This window comes from Zalophus californianus, chromosome 1 (assembly GCF_009762305.2).
Source record: "Zalophus californianus isolate mZalCal1 chromosome 1, mZalCal1.pri.v2, whole genome shotgun sequence".
Classification (NCBI taxonomy): domain Eukaryota; kingdom Metazoa; phylum Chordata; class Mammalia; order Carnivora; family Otariidae; genus Zalophus; species Zalophus californianus.
In genome coordinates, this window is record NC_045595.1 from 16680359 (window position 1) to 16704469 (window position 24111).

General features: G+C 38.8%; 1 protein-coding gene across 4 annotated transcripts in view; it reads right to left on the reverse strand.

Moving 5' to 3' along the window:
- Positions 1–24111, reverse strand: part of SETD2 (SET domain containing 2, histone lysine methyltransferase) — a 125499-nt gene that overhangs the window by 82982 nt on the left and 18406 nt on the right. For all 4 annotated transcript variants that reach the window (XR_003517985.2, XR_003517986.2, XR_003517987.2 and 1 more), the window contains exons 2-3: positions 8702–8717; positions 2605–6959 (exon numbers count right to left, since the gene is read on the reverse strand). Coding sequence is in view for 1 of the 4 variants with exons in the window: in XM_027583187.2 (XP_027438988.1) it covers positions 2605–6959; positions 8702–8717 (4371 nt within the window). In the remaining 3 variants the exon portion in view is untranslated. The remainder of the gene's footprint in view (positions 1–2604; positions 6960–8701; positions 8718–24111) is intronic.

The following is a 24111-nucleotide window of genomic DNA, read 5'->3' on the forward strand; positions in this document are numbered from 1 at the left end:
TATGTACTACGGTGAGCGCTGTGAATTGTGTTAAGACTGATGAATCACAGGGCGCCTGGGTGGCTCAGTTGGTTGAGCGTCTGCCTTCGGCTCAGGTCATGATCCTGGAGTCCCGGGATCGAGTCCCACATCGGGCTCCCTGCTCAGCGGGGAGTCTGCTTCTCCCTCTGACCCTCTTCCCTCTCGTGCTCTCTCTCATTCTCTCTCTCTCAAATAAATAAATAAAATCTTAAAAAAAAAAAGACTGATGAATCACAGACATGTACCCCTGAAACAAATAATATACTATATGTTAACTGAAAAAATTTAAAAAAAAAAGATTAGGACAGTCTGACCCTCCAACTATCAGACAGTGAAGAGCACAGCTGCTCTATGTGGCTGTCTTAATCTCCTAACTAATCTGCTTTCATCGTCAACATATGTTCTATTAGAGTCCCAATTTATAAAGTACCTGAAGAGTGTCCTGATAGCTTCAACTAAGTTTGAGTATCAAGAATGACTCATCTGGATCAATTCAAGGTATCATTCATTAATGAGTGTATAATTATTCTTAGCTTGAAGAAACAGAACTAAAGATAAACCAAGTATCTATTCACAAGTACTTTAAGAACTGTAATTTTGAAAAATTAGCAGTAGCCTGATTTTGTATTGCTCTGTAAGGACTAATGGGCAAAGATTCAGGTAACCCTATTTTCATTAAACATAAAATTTTTTCACTATACTCAACACCATTTTATAATAATCTGTGTTCCTGGTGGCCCCTAAAGGCCCAGCATACAACAACAGGCACTTTAAAAATGTTGAATATAGGGGGCGCCTGGGTGGCTCAGTCATGTAAGTGTCTGCCTTCCGCTCAGGTCATGATCCCAGAGTCCTGGAATCGAGCCTCGAATCGGGCTCCCTGCTCCGTGGGAAGCCTGCTTCTCCCTCTTCCACTCCCCCTGCTTGTGTTCCCTCTCTCACTCTCTCTGTCAAAAAATAAATAAAATCTTAAAAAAAAAAATGTTGAATATATATAAATGCTTCCCACTCCAAAAAGGCTCTCCAATGTTCCCACCAACCAGATCTCTATGTATGGTCTTATATGTACCTGGATCTCACTGCGGAGTAAATTCCAGAGGACTGGGTTGATCAGTTTTACTTCTAGTCTTTTACAAAGACCCTGGAGATTTCATCAATGTACTCACCCAATTCCTAAAAACTACTACTTAAAATATTCAGTATTTTATTTTATTTTTTTTAAAGATTTTATTTATTTGAGAGAGAGAGAGAATGAGAGAGAGAGAGCACGAATGGGAAGAGGGTCAGAGGGAGAAGCCGACTCCCCGCCAGGCAGGGAACCCGATGTGGGACTCGATCCCGGGACTCCAGGATCATGACCTGAGCCGAAGGCAGTCGCTTAACCAACTGAGCCACCCAGGCACCCTAAAATATTCAGTATTTTAAAATCAAACCTAATTTACTAGATGTAAATGAATATAACTCTAAGAGGCTCTCTATATCATAAAAAGATTTTTATTTTATTTTTTAAAGATTTATTCAGAGAGAGAGAGAGCGAGAACACGTGTGCAGAGGGAGGGGCAGAGGGAGAGAGAGAGAATCTCAAACAGACTCCACGCCCATCATGGGGCCTGACATGGGGCTCGATCTCACAACCCTGAGATCATGACCTGAGTCAAAACCAAGAGTCGGATGCTCAACCAACTGAACCCAGGCACCCCAAAACAGTTTTTTTGTTTAAATATGAAAAACTTCTCATGAGACCTAATTTTAACTTTACCTTAACCACCGTGAAAAAAATTTCATTATTAAAAAAAAATGTTTAACACTTAAAGGGATGATGGCTAGGTAGATTCTTAAATAGAGGAGAAATTTCCAAAAGGAGAAGGTGAAAAGCTGGAAGACTACAGATTTTTTTAAAAAGGCACATTCAACACACATTTTTATTGGGAAAACAAGAAGACAGTTGAGGAAGGGTGTAAGAAAGGAGGCTGTGAAGCTCTGCTCTGGAGGAATATGTTTTCACTACTCCTATTCTCATTATACCTATTTCATGTTAGGGATCTGTAGTAAACCATTTCACCATTTAATTCTAAAATAGTGGTTATGCTATTGCCAAATTTAATCTATTAGCAATAGACTAAAAAACCAGGCAGAAAACAGTTCTAGTCTAGTTCCAGCTTTATAAAGTATCTTTCAAAGACACTTCATTCTGAGCATTTTTGAAAAGGAAAAAAAATCCAGCACTACTTTTTTCTTCTCTAAGAGCAGACTATTTTGCTGAGATTTTGTTTCATTTTTCATCACAGTTAAATATGTAAAAGGAATTTAAGAAAAATAGGGCTGGCCTAAATCATACTTTCAGAACCAAAGAGATAATGAGACCCCCCCCCCCCAAATAAAAAATAATTTAGACATCCCCTTCCGGGGGTGGGGTGTGAGAAAAGGGATACTGAGGGAAGGACCCTATGACATCAAATCTAAATACTTTTTCAATTTTACTATATTTCATATGATTGACCTCACATATTCTGAACTGTTGAAAGCTCATTTTTTTAACAAAAAGAGGTTAAAATTTGTTGGACAAGTATTAAGCAAGCTTACCTTTCTGTTAAATAAACATTTTCTTCAATCAGATCAAAGTAACAGGGCATCTTCCCTTGCTTGGCATATTCCTTCCATCGCTGTGGGTCCCTGAAGTCCTCCATGACACAAGAAGGCCCAACCAGTGCTGAGCCTGGGGGCATTGCTGTTTCCCCCCGCTCTACCGCCACTCGAACTTTCTTTCTGTCCTGAAGTTCACCATCACTTTCAGAATCACTCTCCAATTCCTGTCTCCTTTTTTTAGGAGGCCCTCTATCTTTCATATCATTTTTTTCTAAGTTTTTTGAAAGATCTTTCTTTTCATTCACAGCTAAAGAGTCCTTAATGGAATTGCTGCTTATTTCATGTGCTTGCACTGACCCCTTGTCCTTCTGAAGGGACAGAAAAAACTTACTGGACTGGCTTGAAAAATGAGATCCTCCACGTTGATCCCAATTCTCCTCCTCTTCACGGTCATCTGTTAAGGAATCTGGTACCTGCCCTTGAATTCGATCATATACAACCCCAGTTCCAGGAGGTCTACCTGCTGATCTTGGATCCCAGTAGCCGTTGCCTTGCCAGTAATTACGTGCCCCACCATAATGTTCTGCACTTTGCTGATACTTGTGTCCACCACAGGCTCCATAGCTGCTGTCAGGCTGCTGATATGTGGTGGTAGGCTTTTCTTGTTGAGAGAATTCCCACCCTAGGTTTCGGAGCTCTTCTGATGAGCGGAAACCATCCACTCGGGAGATCTCACAAGAGGAAGAAAAACTCAACTCTGTTTTTCCCAGTCTACTATCTGGCCTGTTAGGGAAAGTGATCTGTTGCCGAGACTTATTTGGGACATCTTCAAAATCATCAGAAGAATAAACTGGCAGCTCTTCTTGCTGCCTAGAAGCTATTTTGGCTTTTGTGGTTTCCTCAGAATTTGGATGACCTAGAAAGTCAGATTTCACATCTGTATGACTTGTACTATCAACCCCATCACTCTGAGGATGAGCAATTTCAGACAGGTGGTTATCTATTTGTTTTCTGCTGGGCTGTGTGAAAGAAATTTCCAGATTCTTCTCTGTCCCTTTATGATGGAAGAACTTCTCGGTTTGAGAACAGGGTTTGCTTGCTACACTCTCAAATTTTTCCTCATATGAATGTCTCCTTGACTCCAATCTCTCATCTTCCCAGTGGTCAGAATAGTGTCTGTAACTCTGACTGCTCCGAGAAGAACAAGGACTCATTTCTTCCATGGGCAAAGTAGAATTCTTTGGCACTACCACAACAGACTGAAGACGGTTTCTTGGAATACTGCTATCATCAGAATCTGTATCTTCAGAGTCACTTTCATCACTTGAACTTTCAGAAGAACCAGAATAATCTTCATGGACAGTAGATACAATCTCTGAGGCATGCCCACTACTGTCACATTTTAAGGTGTATGTTACACCATCACTGTCTTCCATGGTTAAATTCAAGTCACAAGAAGAAAATACAACTTCTGAGTCATCAGAAGTATGCGCATGTCCTCTTCCTCCTTCTTCATCTAAAGAGATTTCTGCTCTTCCTCTTCTATCAGGCAATATGGAATTCCCTTCTTCTTGAGCCTCTTGCACACATTTCCCAGGTAACCCATTATTATGCCTATTTTCCCAAGAAGCAAATCCCCTTCCTGAATCAGGCAGGCCGCTACCTACTTCTACTATTGTTTCTTTCTCTGCATGCTTTAAAAACTCTGTGCTTTTACTCTTCAGCACAGCATCCAAAACTGGAGATGTGTTCTCTCCACACTGGAAGAGAGTTAAACTGTCCACTTTTATTCCTGGTGGAAGACTTGGAAGAGAGGAAGCAATGCCTGAACTCTCTATAGGCTGATATAAATCATCAAGATGATTAACAGAAGCTGAGCTAGTGCTACCAACACTCTGCTTATATTCTTCACATGCAAATTTTGAGTGATCTGTCAGATTTCTATTATCACATATAACTGTTTTTGATTTCAAATGCACATTCATAAAGCTATTTGAAGAAATCTTCGTAACTGAAGGCTCAATCTTTTCAGCTTCAGAATGATGCAAAGAAAGGCTGTCATTTGAAGTACAGTATATATCTGAATCTTTGGTTTTACAGCAAGAAACTGTCATATCAACTGGTTCTTTAATTACAGTTTTAGAATAATCTATAGTCATAACTGGCAAAGACATGAGTTTATCTTGGTGTGGCGACACCGGAGGTTCTGCTTCTCTAAATGGGCTTCCTGACTTACTATGCAGCATGCAAGTATCATCTGAGTCTTTCTCTTTACATCTATTAATATTCTGAAATCCATTTGATGGAAGCTTCCATGCTTTGACCAAAGGGGATACCTCCGATCCAGTCACACTATCATCAGAAGACATCAAAAGAGTGTCAGTTTTAGAAGTGCAAAATGTTGCCAAATCAGATTCTGCTCCAGGAGATCCATTTATATTTAATTCTATGGGACAATAACTTCTTAATTGATCATTCTTCACTTTAGATAAAGAGTCTAATTCCTTAATACTATCATGTCCTATAAATTCAGATTTAAAAATAAGTGATTCATCTAGCTTTTTAAAAGTAGGTGAATCATTTAATCGACTTGATGGAGATGGAGACCCAGTCTTTTCTCTTTCAGGAATTTTACTAATCATTCTTAATTCACTACCTTTTGAACAAGGAGCCTGTAAGTTAAAAGAATGAGACGGTTTGATTTCCTCATTTAATTCTGTACAACAGAAAGAATTTTTAAATTTATCAGACTTGGATACAGATTTTGAAAGGGCAGATTTATAACGGGAAGCACTGTTATCATGCTTGGAATAGGATGACCCCCGTCGGAATCCCAGTTCATTAGGGGGAGAACAACATCTTTTCACTGCTTCATTTTCTGAAGTCCTTTTGGATTCTCTTTCTAGTTTTGAAGAATACTTTCCTCTCTTCTCCATCTCTAAGTAAGAGGACTCAGTTTTGCAGTCCCGATCGGATTTAGAATAGGATGATGATGTCCTTAGGTCTCTGTAAGAGAAGGAATGAGAGGAGGTGCGCCTTGAGTAAGTCTTCTTATACTCCTCTTCTGAGTCAGAGCTCTCTCGAGCTCTGTTATCTGTATATGGGCGAGAATAGCGTGCCCTCTCTCGATAAGGGGAACTCCGATGGTAGCGACGATCAGAGTCATAATAATGGGATCGTTCCGACCGGGAATAGGATAAACTAGTTCTAGAGCTTCTGTCAGATCTAGAACGAGATCTGCTCCGCCTTCGCTCTCTCTCTGATCTACATCGAGAAGATATATACCGAGTATCTCTTTCAAGTTTTGAGTAGCTAAAATATTTATCATCTCTCTCTGTTTTAGATCGTGAAGATTTCCCTAAATCCTCACTTTTTAAAGGTGCTAAGTTCTTTTTTGAATCTCTTTCCTTTTCAATGCTTGTTGAAAATTTTAAATCATGTGATCTTTGACTTGAGGAAGTCCGTACAGAATCTTCATCAGATTCTGAAGCAAGAAAGGTGCCTTCAGATTGTGAGGATTTCTTCTTAGAACCTGTTTTTTTGGAGCCCAGATTACTCTTAGAACTATCTGGAATTTCTTCTTCCTTCCCAATATGGGAATCTTCTTTCTGTGAGGGAATATCTACTTGCTCATTCAAATGTTGAGTTATGTGTTCTTCTGAACTATTAGATACAGCAGCATCCTGCTTAGTGTCCACTTCTGAAGATTCTGGTACAGTTGTAACTGGTGGTTCCTTCAGTGCTCTAACTGCTACATCTACTGGTGCTGTCATCAGAACTGGGACTGGTGTGTGTGGCAAGGCCACTGGCTCTGTTACTGGTGCTGGTGGTGAGGGTGCTGTGGCCTGGGGAGGTGGCGGTGGTGGAGGGGGAGATGAGGGTGGCGAGTCTACAGTTGTTGACTCTGGTATGACTGCTGGTAACGGTACTATGGGAGGAGGTGGAGAGGCCACTGCTGTAGCAGTCGTCAGCAGGGGCCTGGATGTCACATGAAGCAGATGTTTCTTAAAATGAATTTTGCCCAGTTCTACCCTTGATTTTGGTGGGGAAGATTCTTCTGTAGTAGATAAGGTATCTCCAATGTCCATTTTAATTTTAGAGGTCAAGTCTACTTGAAGAGGTCCAGCTGGGGAGTTTGGAGTATCATTTTGCTTTTCATTGCCAAGTGCAGTCAGAAACCTGTTCTGCAAAGTTTTCTTTGTAAGGCTGAAGCTGAAAGACACCTTCTGTCGTCCCTGTTCCTCCAAATTAACTTTTGTCTTGGTGCCTTTGGGTAAAAATCGACTAGAAGCAACACCTTTGAACATTGGTCCTTTGATGAAACCTGTTTTCTGCACATTTTCAATCTTTGCCTACAAATGAACAAACATGCAGTTACTACAACAATAAAGTTACTTTCAAATGACCAGCATTACAGTTTAAAATGTCAGGAAAATGAAAAGTCCTTTTTAAGGACAGTATGAATTTCACTAAGCTAGATAAGCGCTTCTTTATTATAGAAAATTTCAAACATACTCAAAAGTATAGAGGACAGTATAATAAATCCCTTAAGTACCCACTCCCAGTTTGAACAATTACCCATATTTTTCTATTCTTGTCTGTTACACAAAGAATTTATCCATTTTTATAATTTTTTTTCCAGGCAGAATTAACAAGAAAAAAAAAATCCTATATACTTCAAGATACAACACAAAAAGACAAGTAGCTAGAGAGCAATGGCTAGCAACTCAATGAGGAGAATAGTTTGTTCCTCTGTTCTGAGAAGAAACAGCAGAAGTCATCCTGGCATCACATAGCATCACTTAGGTGCTTGGTAAAATATGGATCTGCAACAAAACTCTAAGGAATAGAAATTCACTAGATCTAAGGGAAGGCAAGAATGTATGTTTTTTTTTGGTTTTGGGAAATAAGCATTTGAGGCAATTCCAATGGACTTTCCAGATTTGAAAACCACTGGTATAGAGCAGTCTCCCATCTTATTTTATAGATGAGGTCAGCAAATGAGGACCAGACTTTCCTGCCTTCCTGTAAATTACTCCATCCTAGCACACTACCACTGTTTCTGCCTGGGCCCCACATACTCAGGCCATGCTAATTTACAGTCCAACCCTACTGTATGAGTATGAACCACAAAGTATACATTTAAGAAGATTTTTCCCTCCATCATTTGCCAAACCACCAAAGGAAATAGTGGGCTTTAGAAGTTAAAGGCATAACCTAGGTGGTAGACAGAACATCAGAAAAATCCACAGCAACACACTCAAGCCTAAATTAAAGATGGTACACTGGCCATCTGCAACATTTTTCTAATTGATGTTCTTTAATCAACTTTGGCTGTTTAAGAGAACAGTTTTCCCCTTCAATAAGGTAAAATCTGAAATCAGTTTTCAACATTATACAGTAACAATTCAAGTGGGAAAGTAAATGTGTTCTCACACATTATCACAGAACAGTGGTCTTCAAATACTTTTAAGAAACAGAATCCACCTGTCAAATGAAATCTTCCATGGTAGCTCAATACATAAAAACAAGTAAAATACTGTCTCCAGAGCTGCCAGTTTCCTCTACCTTGCCTAAAGCTTTTGAAGCTCCAAAGTTTAAAAACCATTTTCTTGAGATATAAAACGTTCCTCACTGGAATGAGTTACTACAGATCCAAAAATTCAGCAAAAACTATTACTTCATTTCACATTCAAAATGATAGCTGGGGTGCCTGGCTGGCGCAGTCGGTGGAGTGTGCAACTCTTGGTCTCAGGGTTGTTGAATTTGAGCCCCACATTGAGTGTAGAGATTACTTAAAAAATAAAAGCTTAAAAGAAAAATAGCTAAATTTTGAGTTATTGTGGGGGTTTTTTGTTTTTTTGTTTGAGAGAGTGAGAACGCACATGCGAAAGCAGGGAGAGGGAGAGAGAATCTTAAGCAGGGTCCATGCCGAGCTCGGAGCCCAACACGGGGCTCGACCTCACAGCCCTGAGATCATGACCTGAGCCAAAATCAAGAGTCAGATACTTAACCAACTGAGCCACCCAGGCGCCCCATCGATTTTGAGTTTTTAATCCAATAACTACTGAATAACTAGTTAAATTATACTTACCTCATTTTCTTCTTCTCTATTGTCATCCAGCCAAGAAAGCATGCAAAAGAATAAACAGAAATCATAAATACTTAAAACCAATTGAAACCAAAGTTGCTTTTTATTAAAACCTAGGATACCTACAACCTATTCGACATGGTATTCAATTACGGGCTGTCCACTCCTTCAAAGTTTCAATTACATTTAGTATAGCAAATATTTACTGAATATAGCACCCTGTACTGTGAAATAAAAGGTGAATAAAGCAGAATCCCTGCCCTTAAGAAGCTTACAGTGTCCTGTAAATACAAAATATACTTTTGTTACAAAAGTTAATTCCAACATAATAAAATACATACAAGGATAGAAATATGCACAGTGTAACAGCAAAGAGGGAGATAACTCAGTTTAGTAGAAAGATAGGAAAGCAAAGAATCCTTCCTAAAAGAAGAGTAGTTTCTGAAGAATATACCTATGGGGAGATCCTCTCCTCTCCTTTGTGGAGGAAGACTCTCCACAAAGGCACAGAGATTAAAACATAGAACAACATGTGCAAGAAAACTATAAACAGTTCAACATTACCTGAGTATGAAGGCAGAAAGAAGCCAATAATTAGGTGAAGTAGGGGGCAGTAGCCAGGTCCAAAGGCCAGATTCTCATGAGGAGAAATATATTTTATCTTAGGAATTAGGTGTTCTCAGTCCTTTGTGGTGTCCATTCAACAGTCCCTTTGCTGAGTACAAGGTATACACTCTGTTCCACATCACGCCATGTGGCTCTCTGAGCGCATAGTTATGGCCTAACAAAGCCAACCACACTGTGTCCTGAGACTGAGGAATCAAAAGCCAAAACTCTGGTGTATACCAGTGCACCAAGGCATACTGGGGAAAGGGAAGCTGCAAAAGGGCGTTAGGTTATGATAGCCAGATTAGTATTTTAAGCAGACCACTCTATGGGCTATATGGCAAGACTGGAATATAATAATCTGTTTTAAATGCCGCTTAAAAGAAACGTACAAAAACCCTGTCTCTAAATGTAGGCCTGACCATCATAATTCAGTCCATTCACCAACGTCTACGTAGCCATACAAAAACCAAGTAATGAAGCGGGGGGGAAAGTTGGCAATATATGGATGAGATGTGAATCAAGGTCAAGGTTAAACACTTTTTTCTGCTCCAAAACCACTAAAAACTTCACAGATGCAAACTTAGAACAACTGTATTTCACTAATTCTGTGATGTACATTTTTCCCCACATATAACACCTCTGTATCACACCATTAATAACATCATAGTTTGGCAGCATTTTTTCCTTTCTTAATGGTTCATAAGATAGTTGTGTCTTGCAACCTATGACATACTAAATTTGATTTAAATTAGTACCACGTGGAATTTTTTCAAGAATATAAAAGGTACCTGTACACATCCAAGCATTTAGAATGTCATTCATATTTGTACTCTCCTTTCCAGTGTACATTTAAGAACATTCATGCTTATATGCATGGTACCCATCTATATCCATACAGAAGTGCTGGAAATACTGGGGTGACCAGAACTCTTTCCTAAGCCTCAGCAGTTCTACTTTGGACAATCAAATGAACAGGATAATCCTGACAAACTATAATCAAGGTCATCACATGATCAAAAAGCTGATGAAACATTATAAATGTGGGATTCAGAGGTGGGGAGAAAATAATGGTCCACTTCAGAAATCAGAGAACTGCTTGACAGACATAGCAAGACATTTCCCAGAATGTGATAATAAAATGTTTATAATAAGAATATAGACATATGTACAGAAAATATGGGGGACAATATAAAATTTTCTCATTGTAAAGGCATGTCATGTTAATAGAGAACGATCAAATTACAAACAAGCAAAAGGAAAAGTCCACAATCCAACAACCAGAAACAACTGCTATTAACACCTTGGTGTAAACAGCCTTCCAATGCTTCTTCTGTGTACATGGTGGTGGTGGGGAGGAGAGGGATAAACACAGATCTTCCTTTTTAAGTATAGCAGTCATAGCATACAAGCCATTCTGTATCTTCCTTCCCTCCCTCATCATAAATAGAGCAGGTGAGCAAACAAGGTGTTTAGATCACAGAAAAAATATGGAATCACTACAACAGATTAAAGGGAATGATCTTTTTTTTAAATTTTTTATGTTAATCACCATACATGACATCATTAGTTTTGGATGTAGTGTTCCACGATTCATTGTTTGTGCATAACACCCAGTGCTCCACACAGAACGTGCCCTCTTTAATACCCATCACCAGGCTAACCCATCCCCCTACCCCCCTCCCCTCTAGAACCCTCAGTTTGTTTTTCAGAGTCCATTGTTAAAGGGAATGATCTTGAAAGAAGGGGATATAGATGAGTGAAGACATGGTTAAATTTTAAAACAAAGCAAACAACCTTTTGGCTTCTACTTCTCTCTCACATCCTCATTTGAACATTGAGAGAAGGAACAGGGCAGAATACTTAAACAAAATTCAAGTGTAAGGAACAGAAATGGAAGCGGACTATAATCCTCAATGTTGCTGCCCAAAGTTGGACATTACTAATTTATAATACAGCTTGTCAGTACACTTATTCTACTTTTGCTGGAAGCATTAAACTATCTAGAAGCAACTGAAGGAAACAACTGGTAAGTTACTCCAGTAAGTTGGGTGGGACAAGAGAGGTAGAAGGCAAGGAGATGAGAACTGAAGGCATTCCCAAGAATACGTAAATGACTGACCTAGTAATCCACAGATAACAGAAGAGAGTGAAATCTAAAAGAAGCTGATAGGATGCCTGGGTGGCTCAGTTGGTTAATCGACTGCCTTCGGCTCAGGTCATGATCCTGGAGTCCCGGGATCGAGTCCCACATCGGGCTCCCTGCTCAGCAGGGAGTCTGCTTCTCCCTCTGACCCTCTTCCCTCTCGTGATATCTCTCATTCTCTCTCAAATAAATAAAATCTTTTAAAAAAATAAATAAAAGCTGATAAACTGAAAGAACAGGGTAGGGGCAAGACACTACAAGCTTCAAAGCATAAATCTGCTGGAAACCAGAAAGAGAGGTAGAAGGGTAAGGTGAAAGAACTGGAAATTATGGTCAGAGCACCAGAGTTGGGGTACATTTCCAGGAAATGACAACACCCAGCTGTGGCCATGGAAGCAGACTGCCATTTTTGGAAGCAGATTGCCTTTTTTGAAGAAACAAAATTGTAAGGCCACAATTAATAGCAAGAATCGGTCACAAATGTTTTTTAATAAAAGAACACTTGTTTTGGTAAATAGTATAAAATAATGTTGAAGGTTGACGGAACAAGGCTATGGAAGCCAGAGCTAGGAAGACAGAGTCCCCAGTATCCCTGCCATAAAAAATAATGAGGCATGCAAAAACAGCCATTTAATTCTCTAGCATAAGATCGTGCTAGAATGGCCTTATTTCTTCTTTTGAAAAGCTAATACAGAAGAAAAAACAGGAAGACTGAAGCCAGCTGTCTATCAAAAATGTACAGTATAAATATCTACAGCTTGCTGAAGAACTGTATTTAAAGAATGTCGATTAATCCATGTCAGCATGGTGATAAATCTCCACTAGGTCACAGGGCACATGTGGAAAATGAATCAAGAGATACAGGCATAGCAAGTACAAAGAACCAAAGAAAGACATGATTATTAAAATCAATCAACTGACTACCTGATCTCTCTGGTTAGGACACTAGTAAAAACTAAAGTTTCCAAGGGCACCTGGGTGGCTCAGTCGTTAAGCATCTGCATTCGGCTCAGGTCATGATCCCGGGGTCCTGGGATCGAGCCCCACATCGGGCTCCCTGCTCAGCCGGAAGCCTGCTTCTCCCTCTCCCACTCCCCCTGCTTGTATTTCCCCCTCTCGCTGTGTCTCTCTCTGTCAGATAAATAAAATCTTTAAAAAAACAAAAAACTAAAGTTTCCAAAGGGAAGCCTGGTATCAGAGATTTGGCCCTATCAAGGATATTCACAAATATAAACAGATAGTAAGGGAATCTATTCTGGATACCAAGTCACACAAGAAATGATAAAATTAAACAGAAGTATTTTTTTTTAAGATTTTATTTATTTGTCAGAGACAGAGAGAGAGCACAAGCAGGGGGAGCTGCAAGCAGAGGGAGGAGCAGGCTCCCCACTGAGCAAGAAGCCTGTCTCAGGACTAGATCGATCCCAGGACCCCAGGACCCCGGGATCATGACCCGAACCGAAAGCAGACACTCAACTGACTGAGCCACCCAGGAGTCCCAAACAGAAGTATTTTTATTTACACTGGAAAAAAAGACCACTTACAAGACCATAGTGATTTATTTTGAAATATCAGAAAACTAAGAAGATAAAATAATCTTATTTTGCACAACTCCAGAAGTTGGACCTGTGACCAACAGAAGTATAGAATGACAGATTTTAAGTCTGAACATTTTAAATTTTATTTGAAAAATACATGCACTCGGGGAAAATTCATAATATAGGGATACACAACTCAAATTAGGTCTTTTTCTCTAGTGGCAACTACTATTAAGTTCTGTACATCCTTCCAGAAATTGTGTGCATATACGAGCATATGTATCTCTTTTTAAGGAGAAAACACATACACAAAAGAAAACATACTTTTCATACCTTGTTTTTCTCCATTTAAAGCCTTAGATATTATATATCAATATATATATACACGTAGCTTCATTTTTAGTTCTACCATCGTAATAGCTTTTCATATTTATAAGTCATTGGCATTTTCTTTTTGTTGGGAAGTCTTTTTCAGGTCCTTTGCCAATCAACTGAGTTGTTGGTCTTTCTTACTGATTTATAAAAATCAGATGTGAGGCATCTGCAACTGGAATGTGTCACTGTATGGGACACTGAAGTTTCCTTGTCATCAGAAATGTTTAAGAAGAACCTGGATGAGAACTTACCTCAAATGAGACAGAATTCCTGTCCTAGATATAAAGCTAAAAGTGAGGTCCTAGAAGGTCTCATTCCAGGCCTTCAGTTTACTGAATCTCCTGAACACAAATCAGAAGCAGCATTTATTACTTTATCTTGATTTTATTAAGACTTTAAAGATGAGGTGGAAATGAATCTTTAAAGATTTCTTACTAAAACTCATATATTCCTCAAATGCTCAAGATCAGTGTTCCTCACATTTAAGTGATACATGGGCCTTTTTTAAAGAGACAAAAAATTGTCAGATATCAAAGGCTAGATCTCAATTTAAGAACACTGACTTAGGAATCTAAAATTAGTATATTAAAATTTATTTTACTTGAAAATTACCACCGACAAATGGTAGTTTTCAAGTGAAACAAATTTTAGAACTTCAAACTGGTCAAAATTTTTAAGGTGTGTGGGTTAGAAAGTAGTATTGTATCAATGTTAATTTCTCAAAATTGGTAACTACAGTGATTATATAAGAGGATACCTTTGTTTTTAGAAAATACACATTGGAAGATACGGGGATAAAAGGCATCATGACTATAACTATCAAACATTTCAGGAAAAAAAAGTAATGTGTGCATGTGTGTGTGTGTGTGTGTGTGTGTGTGTGTGTGTGTGTGTGTATAGAAAGAATGATAAATAGTAAAATGTTCACACTGGGGTGAAGTAGGTATATAGGGAAATCTCTGTATTATTTTTGACCATTCAGTAAGTCTGAAATTATTTCAAAGCTAAAAATTGTTTTTTCAACCTAAGATAATCAAACATCAAAAACTTTTATTTTTATTTTTTTTAAAGATTTTTATTTATTTATGAGAGAGAGAGACAGACAGAGGCAGGCAGAGGGAGAAGCAGGCTCCTTGCTCAGCAAGGAGCCCGATGTGGGACTCGATCCCAGGACCCTGAGATCATGACCTGAGCCGAAGGCAGACGCTTAACCGACTGAGCCACCCAGGCGTCCCAAACATGAAAAACTTTTAAATACCCTCACAAAATCTCCACCCCTTAAGAATTTGTTAAGAAAAAGGCTATGTGGACTCAGAGATCCTAGAGCCTCAGCTAGAGAAACACTACCTCTAAATTTTCCAAAATCGTATTATGGAAGGCAGTGATGGGAATAAGCTACATAAAAACTAGACTCTATACTAGACTGATGTTTTGGACACAGGGTATTGTGAAGAACTGAAAACTCAAGAGATAAGACAAGAGAACTGTTATAACAAAAGGAAGGAAGCCACCAATGACAACCTGAAGAGTGTTTCCCAACATTGCTTGTAACATATCCTTGCCCAGCGGTACACTCAAGTAGTACTCTAAGCTGTCTGGAAGAAAGGTAACTTGCTGTGTGTACCCAGTCTCAAGGAAGGGTCATGGAGAAATACTGGCAGAGAGACCTTCTCAAGTACTTAAGTGATTATCTACACCATTAGGAAAGAAATGGAATTTCATAGCTTTAGTCCTTCTCCTCCCCCCCCCATTTGTTTCCATTTTAGGTTTCTACGTCTGTGACCTGCTCCCCAACAAGTACAAACAAAAACATCTGTTGTGGAAAAAGAAGTCAAAATGAATGCACTGAAGTCATGCATGTTTTAACACTTTTAGGTACTTAGAGTGTCATACATTTAAAACTTTAAATGCCTCAGATATTCAATGATACGGAAAAGTAATACATCAGGGAGAAAGTCTTCATAAATAAAACTTTTATTAAAAAAAAAACTTTTATTACAAAAGATCAGATCTACCTAGTTCAAAGCTTGACCTATGGTCATACACATTTGTAAACCTCTTCTCAACAAACTGTGTTAATCCTTCTGTAGGCCAAGGTTTTTGTAGGAAAGAGATGTCCTAACTACCATGAGTTAGGTAAGCTTAAGGCAAATGTGGAGACTACATCACAACATGTTTTTCAACAGCACACAACCACACTGATGGATTGCCCAATGACTTATTTTAGAAAGGAAACACTATTAACTACAAATATTAGAACACACATCAATCACAAGACTATTTGTTCAACAATTATTTAAGGATGTATCCTTCTGAAGGCAGTGTTACTGTTAGGGCAAGATGTCAAGTTCACAGAATTTCATCCTTTACTTGAAATAATATGGCACAGAGGTATACCAAATAACCACAATACAAGGTAATAAGTAATAATTGCCATATATGAGAAGGCTAATGAGGGGCTTTCTTTTTAATTTTCCTTTTTTCGGTTCAACCTCATCTCACTTTCCTGATTGTCCTTCATGAAAGCACACCTTCTTTAGTATTTAATACTTTATTAGGATGGCAATGTAACAGAGCAAAAAGATCAAACTTTGATGACTCCTAGGTTGAAATCCTGCCTGTCTCTACCATTTACACACTCTATGACTTGTGCCACTCCATTCCCTTTCTTATTCTCGTAGATGCCTGTTTCACACACCCCCCTACCCCAAATCTCCATCACTACCATCACCCTGACCACTCTCAATTGATGATCTCATTACTTTACTCAGTGCCCCATCCCCTTGCCTTCTGCCTTCTCAAAGACTCCCATTTCCTATTTCTTTCCTTTCCTCTATCATCAGTGTCTGTTTCTCTTTTTCTTCATTCTCATTAGTCAAACAGCTTTAGAGATACCTTACCTTAAAAAAAAAGCAGGGGTATAGGTGGGGTTCTCACTAAGGACCAACATCTTAAAAGCCAATGGTCAGTTTCTTTTTGGAGACCACATTCTCCTGTTTTCCTCCTACCCTCACTGGCTAATCCTTCCCTAATCTTATTTGCTGGCTCTTCCTACCCTGCCAGACGTCTTCAAGTTGGAGTACCCCAAAACTTGATCCCTCCTTGGCCTTCCTTCTTTTCCATCTACTCTTCTCCCTCTTATCTCATCTCATCTAGATTCATGACTTTCAGTATCATCTATAGACTGGTGACTCCCCCATCTCCAAATCCAACCACTCTGCATTTATTTACCCAAGTGCTCACTGGACATCTCTATTTGAATATCTCACATGTATCTCAAATGTAACACGGTCAAAATGGAGCTAATGATGATTATTCCACACGTGTACACACCAATTATAATGATTCTTACACACATCATAAATTTACGTAACAGCCAGATGTTCTTTTAAAAGCATAAATCAGATCATGGCACATACCTGCTTACTCTCTCTTTCTGACCTTAACTCTTTTCACAATCCTTCCTCATTCCCTAGGTTCTAGCCATATAAGCCCTCTTTCTGTACCTCAAACATTCCAAACTAATTTCTGGCCTTTTCACCTGAAGGTGCCTTCTTAGAATACCACTCCCCTAGATCTTCAACAGATTGCTCCCTCTCAATAACAGGATGACAGCTCAAATATTATCTCCAAGATTCCCCCATCACTCTATCTCATTTTATTCCTTATTTTATTCCTAGCATTTATCAATATGGGATTTTTTTTTTCTTTTTAAAGATTTTATTTGTCAGAGAAGAGAGCACAAGCAGGGGGAGCGGCAGGCAGAGCAGGCAGAGGGAGAAGCAGGCTCCCCACTGAGCAAGAAGCCCAATGTGGAACTTGATCCCAGGACCCTGGGATCATGACCTGAGCTGAAGGCAGCTGCTTAATCGACTGAGCCACGCAGGCGTCCCTCTTTTCTTTTAATCTAGTGCCTGTTCCCTTCCACTAGAAATAAGCTCCTTTGGGGCAGGTGCTTGCTTGGTCTATCTTGTTGACAGCAGCATTTATTTTATTTTATTTTTTAAAAGATTTTATTTATTTGGGAGAGAGCATGTGCATGAGAGAGCACAAGTGGGGGTGGGCAGAGGGAGAGGGAGGAACAGACTTCCAGCTGAGCAGGGAGCCCAAAGGGACTCAATCCCAGGACCTGGGATCATGACCTGAGTCAAAGGCAGGCGTTTAACTGACTGAGCCACCCAGGCGCCCTGACAGTGGCATTTAAATGCCAAGAACACTACTCAGAACAGAGGAAGTACTCAATATCTGACATCATTCCCACTTTCCTATCTAGCTTAAGCTTGCTTTACACTAATCCCCAGAAGGAATTTCAATGGTTAAGATGGTCTCCTCCAAATTCAAACATAAATCAGTCTTGACTTCAAGTAATTTTTCATACTGCTCTTCATTTACCATCCTCCTCCCTCTCTCCCAGCCTCCATACACATATATCACCCCCCACCCCAAACCCATCTTAATCGCCTCAGCCACTTCGGTCTCACTTTCATTTACTTGGCAATTACCTAGTATGTACTCAGCACTGTACTGCCTATTGCCATCCCTTTCCTTACCATTCCAGACACTACTACTAACCTCAACCCCTACACCATGTACTTTGCAGAGTGACAATCACATACAACCTTGACTTCTATTTACTGTTTCTGCCTTCCCAACTAAGGTTTAAATAACAAAGAGACAAAGGCAATTATCTTGCCCTTATTGTGTAATCTCCATGGGTTGACCATTCCCATTCCTGGCATAAATTCTCATTACTTTTTGAATTAAAAAAATTCCTTAACAATAGTACCATGTTTTAACTTTCTCATTTCAAGCAATTCTCAAAGGAAAAGAAGGAAACACCTAAAAAGTGACCTGTAGGAAAAAACAAGCCATACAGGCCATAAATTAATTTATAACATCTGCCATACTCTCTCATCCAAAACATAGGACCCAAGAGAACAAGTGAATTAAACATCCATGAGAAATATATGTGATTTATATAGACAATAAAGCCATGAATACCACCCTGCTTTTTATGAAAGGCCTGGAAACTTTAGGCAAAGCACTTTGGGATGAATACACTAACCTGACGCAGTACCAATGGACCTGAAAAACAGAAGCACTATTTCTCACTTGCTTTAAGTCCACATCTTCAACTAGCATAGTATCTCAAACATACAGAGAGCTCCTGAGAGAGGCTCATATATACAGATTAAATCCAGAAAAAAAAAATTAATGAAATGTTATTAAAAATACAGGCAAGAATATTCTCAGAGGAAATAATTTGACCCAAACACTATCTCTGATATATATAGGTCAAAATAACAGCTCTCTCCCCCAGTGTCATACCCATTAACCATTCAATAACATACCCCAAGAGTTGAAACTTTATTTTCATATAGTGTCTACATATGATAGTGAGTAAAGGTAATAATTTATTTTCTTTAAACAAGCAATCACTTTGTAAACAAACACAGATGATCTCAAATGTGTCCTTGTGGAGTTCCACAATCAGTGAGGAAAGGTAAAAAATATCATCCCAAATGTTAAAAATTACATATTTACCTGAAATGTTTCTAAATTTGTCTTCCAAATCGGTTTGCATGAACACCTGCATAAAGTGAATTATGTTCTCCCCTTCAAGCAATCTGCTTTTTCTAAAACCCATAAATTAGGATGTGTGGTTATCTAATTTGAACATTTTAGGGCCTATTATATACAAATGAGTTTCACTATTTTTATTTACTATTGGGAGTTAAATCTTTTAAATTACCTGTTTTATTTTCCTCATTGGGTAGATGTGGGAAGGGGATACCCATTACCAAATAACCTTCAAAAGACAGAAATGTGTAAATGCTGAAATTCAGTTTTAGTACCAGCCAATGAATCACAACAGAAAGAGTTGAGGGTAAGTTCTTAGTGAGCTGGTCACATTACATTGTACTATTGTCTTATAGCCCCCATTACTAGACCACCATCACCACTAACAGCAGCTAACAGAATATTTTCTATTTGGGGGATACTAGGTTAAATGTCTTACATTCATCTAGTTCATCTGCAATCCTCAAACCTATGAAGGGTATTCCCATTTTGCAAATGAAGAAACCTAAAGTCATGGCTAGCAAAGTGACAGAGCCAAGTATGCAGGCTTTTTAACTGCAGAGCCCTTGCTCTTTAAATCAAGTATTTATTAGCTATTACACAGAACTGGGAGCAAAGGGCAAAAAGTTTCAGAGAAACATATTCTGATTCAGTGTACTAATAAATTTTCTGCCTAGCAACAGAAGGGGGGCTGTATCATGAAATAAAGACTAACAGTCCTGATGATCTTGTGTCTAAAGAAACTCCCAAACTGTATGCAAGAAATCACTAGGTTTGTGAGTTTTTTTCCCCCACAAACTTCAAACTAGATTCTTCTATGAGGAAATACTCTACTGAAAGCAATGTGGACTTCCAAGAGTCTAGGGAGATGGCTACCTACAGACAGACTGTAGGATATAAAGTATTAAAAAGCTGTACCTACCCTGTATTTTACCAGACTGAATACTTATGCCAGCCTTCTAGTCCTACTTTTGCTTAACCACATTAAACAGAAACATGAAAATAGATGGTCAGTTCCTTCATGTGGTTATAGACTCTGATGCAAATTAGCTCTTTAAAACCCACCTTCAAAGTTAAAACAATGAAAGTAAAACATGTGGGCGCCTGGGTGGCTCAGTTGGTTAGGTGACTGCCTTCGGCTCAGGTCATGATCCTGGAGTCCCGGGATCAAGTCCCGTATTGGGCTCCCTGTTCAGTGGGGAGTCTGCTTCTCCCTCTGACCCTCCCCCCTCTCATGGTCTCTGTCTCATTCTCTCTCTCAAATAAATAAATCTTAAAAAAAAAAAGTAAAACGTGATGTGATTAAACCTACACACATGAGATAGAACACGTTTCTCTTTTTATACACAAAGATAATAATTCAGGATCTTTCTCTTCCATAAATACCTGCTTTCTTTGGTGTTAATATTAAAAATGATTCTGAAAATAATTTTATTCTTTCATGTTTCACAAGCAAGTTTTTTCTTTTTTTTTTTTTAAGATTTTATTTATTTATTTGACAGAGACAGACAGAGCGAGAGAGGGAACACAAGCAGGGGGAGAGGGAGAAGCAGCCTTCCCGCTGAGCAGGGAGCCCGATGTGGGGCTGGATTGCAGGACCCTGGGATCATGACCCGAGCCGAAGGCAGACGCTCAACGACTGAGCCACCCAGGCGCCCCAAGCAAGTTTTTTTGTTATAACTATAAAAAAATCTACATGGGCTGGATTTTATTTTGATAAAACAATGAATACAGCAACTCGGAAAGTTCCTAGAATAAATTACCTCCACACCAAAATCAAAACACACTGAAGAGGAATGAAACTCAGTTTAAAAAAAAGAGAGAGAGAAACTCAGTCTTCTTCAGGAACAACAGTTTAAACACAATAAAACAGCCATCATTTATTTTCTGATTGTTGTCAAGTTTAAGCATTTTCCCAAAAATAGCAAATTAATGTTCGAGGTGTGAAAGAGAAAGGTAGTCAACTAACACAGGCACAAGTATGACAAAGATACCCATGCCTCAAAACAAACAAGTGCTGAAACACTTACTCTTACAAGGCAAAGCCCCAATGCTAAAGTAAGATCATTGTGGATTACAATGCACTGATTACACCGTCTCTCACCATTTCATGCATAGAAAATGAAGGTTAAAATAAAATGCAAAGGTTATCCATGTGAGAGCAAAAGACTGGAACTAGCCTAAACGTTCACCAAGAGTGGCTGAATAACTCTGGTACATCCATTCAGTGAAGCAGTATATAGCAGACAAAGCAATGATGAAGAGCTCTGTATACTGCTCTGGTATGATCTCCAGAATATATTGTTAAATGAAACAGCAAGACACAAAACAGTATGTTTTGTATGCTTCTATTTTCAAAATGGAAAATGGAAGACTCAACAATAATTAAACATAATGATTACGTATTAAAGTAAATGGTGAAAGGAAAACAGGGATGAAAGTTATTCCTCTTTGAACATTCTTTTATTGCAGTAACTTTGGAAACATGTAAAACCTTGCATTTTTTTTAAAATGAGAAAGTAAAAAAAATAATAATTTCTAGAAACTCAAACTATAAAAAACTATACCAAATTGGTGATTGGCATAAACACAAAGAAAAGCTAAACTAAACTATTCTGACTACAAACACCTTACTGAAATACATCCTGAGGGTAAAAAAACAAATCTTAAGCTGTTAGTAGTCTTATCAAAACTGTCATATACAGGGGCGCCTGGGTGGCTCAGTCGTTAGAGCATCTGCCTTCGGCTCAGGTCATGATCCCAGAGTCCTGGGATCCAGTCCCACATTGGGCTCCCTGCTCGGCAAGAAGCCTGCTTCTCCGTCTCCCACTCCCTCTGCTGTATTCCTGCTCTCACTATCTCTATCTCTGTCAAATAGATAAATTAAAAAAAAAAATCTTAAAAAAAACCTGTCATCTATAAATAGATAAAGCAAATAAGTTATTCCATTAATGTCATTAGGAACTAAGACTTTCAACATAAAAGTAATATAAGTTTTAAAATAAAAACTCTTCAATATGAATTGGAAAGATCTGTATGTGGGGCACCTGGGTGGCTAGGTTGTTAAGCATCTGCCTTCGGCTCAAGTCATGATCCCGGGGTCCTGGGATCCAGTCCCACATTGGGCTCCCTGCTTGGCAGGAAGCCTGCCTCTCCGTCTACCACTCCCCCTGCTGTGTTCCTGCTCTCACTATCTCTCTCTCTGTCAAATAGATAAAAAAAAAAAAAAAAAAAAAAAATCTTAGGGCACCTGGGTGGCTCAGTTGGTTAAGCCACTGCCTTGGGCTCAGGTCATGATCCTGGAGTCCCGGGATCGAGTCCCACATCGGGCTCCCTGCTCAGCAGGGAGTCTGCTTCTCCCTCTGACCCTCTTCCCTCTCGTGCTATCTCCCATTCTCTCTCAAATAAATAAATAAAATCTTTAAAAAAAAATCTTAAAAAAAAACCCTGTCATATATAAATAAAGCAAATTATTCCATTAATGTCATTAGGAACTAAGATTTTCAACGTAAAAGTAATATAAGTTTTAAAATAAAAACTCTTCAATATGAATTGGAAAAATCTGTATGTGGGGCACCTGGGTGGCTGTCGTTAAGCATCTGCCTTCAGTTCATGATCCCAGGGTCCCAGGATGGAGCCCCGCATTGGGCTCCCTGCTCAGCAGGGAGCCTGCTTCTCCCTCTCCCAGTCCCCCTGCTTGTGTTCCCTCTCTCACTGTATCTCTCTCTGTCAAATAAATAAATAAAAATCTTTAAAAAAAAAAAGGAAGAAAAATCCGTATGAACTGTAAAGTTTTTTTTTTCCTAAAAAATACATGTATCTTAACTGTCCAATGAAAAGGCCTAAGCATTGACAACCCAGTAGCCGTAAGTAGCATGACTAGTATTTAGATTATGGTCTCTAAATACCATTTTCACTAAAAGGAACCAAGGCTCACAGAAGAAATGGTTGACTCCAGGACTGAGGTAAAAAAGTGTATAAATGAGCTAGGGCCAAGGAATTTATCAAAGATTACCATGATCATGTAAAAGGTCATAGAAACCAATCTGAAAAGATTTCTACTGGACAAAAATGAGGCAATTTAAGCAACACTAAGAACAAAAAGAGTGCGATGTATCAAAGTACAACAAACATATAAAGATAAACTCATAAAAAAAATAAGTCCCCATTGATCACCTTTGGAGGTTAGATTGCCAATAGACATCCACTCATCTGAAAACTGACAAAGGAAAAGAACTCAGTATTTTTCCTTTCTCATATGAACTGTATTTCAGCACAATCAGTAGGATTCTAATAAATTCAACAATCATCAATGGTAACTAAAATCAGTAGGTGAAAGGTTGATGGGGAACTTTGTAACAGATGGATCAGAATGACTACACCATAATCCACTGGTTAATTTTGCTATCACTAAAATAAGACAACCTGATATGTATCCCCTGACATGATGCAATAGGTAATCAATAAAAAGCTGGAGTTGGAGTCTAATGTAACTACCAGTCTCCAAGAAATATGGGTAACAGAAAAACATGTTAAAGGACACCATAAGGATGCACAGGGCCAATAAATGTAATAAGGGTACTATTATAGACTAAGAGATTTGAAATCTGGTAATCACATGATTTAGATCCTAACTTAAAAAAAAATGAAATTAAGTAACAGTAAAGAATTACTGCCATTGCACGAGGCATGATAATGCTATTGTGGTTATTTTTTTTTTTTAAGATTTTATTTACTTGAGAGAGAGGAGAGCATACACACAAGCACTAGTGAGGGGACAGGCAGAGGGAGAGGGAGAAGCAGGCTCCCCACTAAGCAGGGAGCCCAATGTGGGACTCGATCCCAAGACCCTAAGATCATGACCTGAGCTGAAATCAAGAGTCAGGTGCCCAACCAACTGAACCACCCGACTCTTGGTTTCAGCTTAGGTCATGATCTTGCAGTTGTGTGATCAAGCCCCACGTCAGGCTCTGCACTCAGAGCAGAGTCTGCCTCAGATTCTCTCTCACACTCACTCACATTCTCTCTCTCTCTCTCTCAAATAAATTAAATCTTAAAAAAAAAGTAAAAATAAAAAGCCTTTATCTCTTAGAAATATAAAAGCATGAAAGAATATCTGGGGTGCTTCAAAATATTCCAGTAACAACAACAACAACAACAAAAAATGG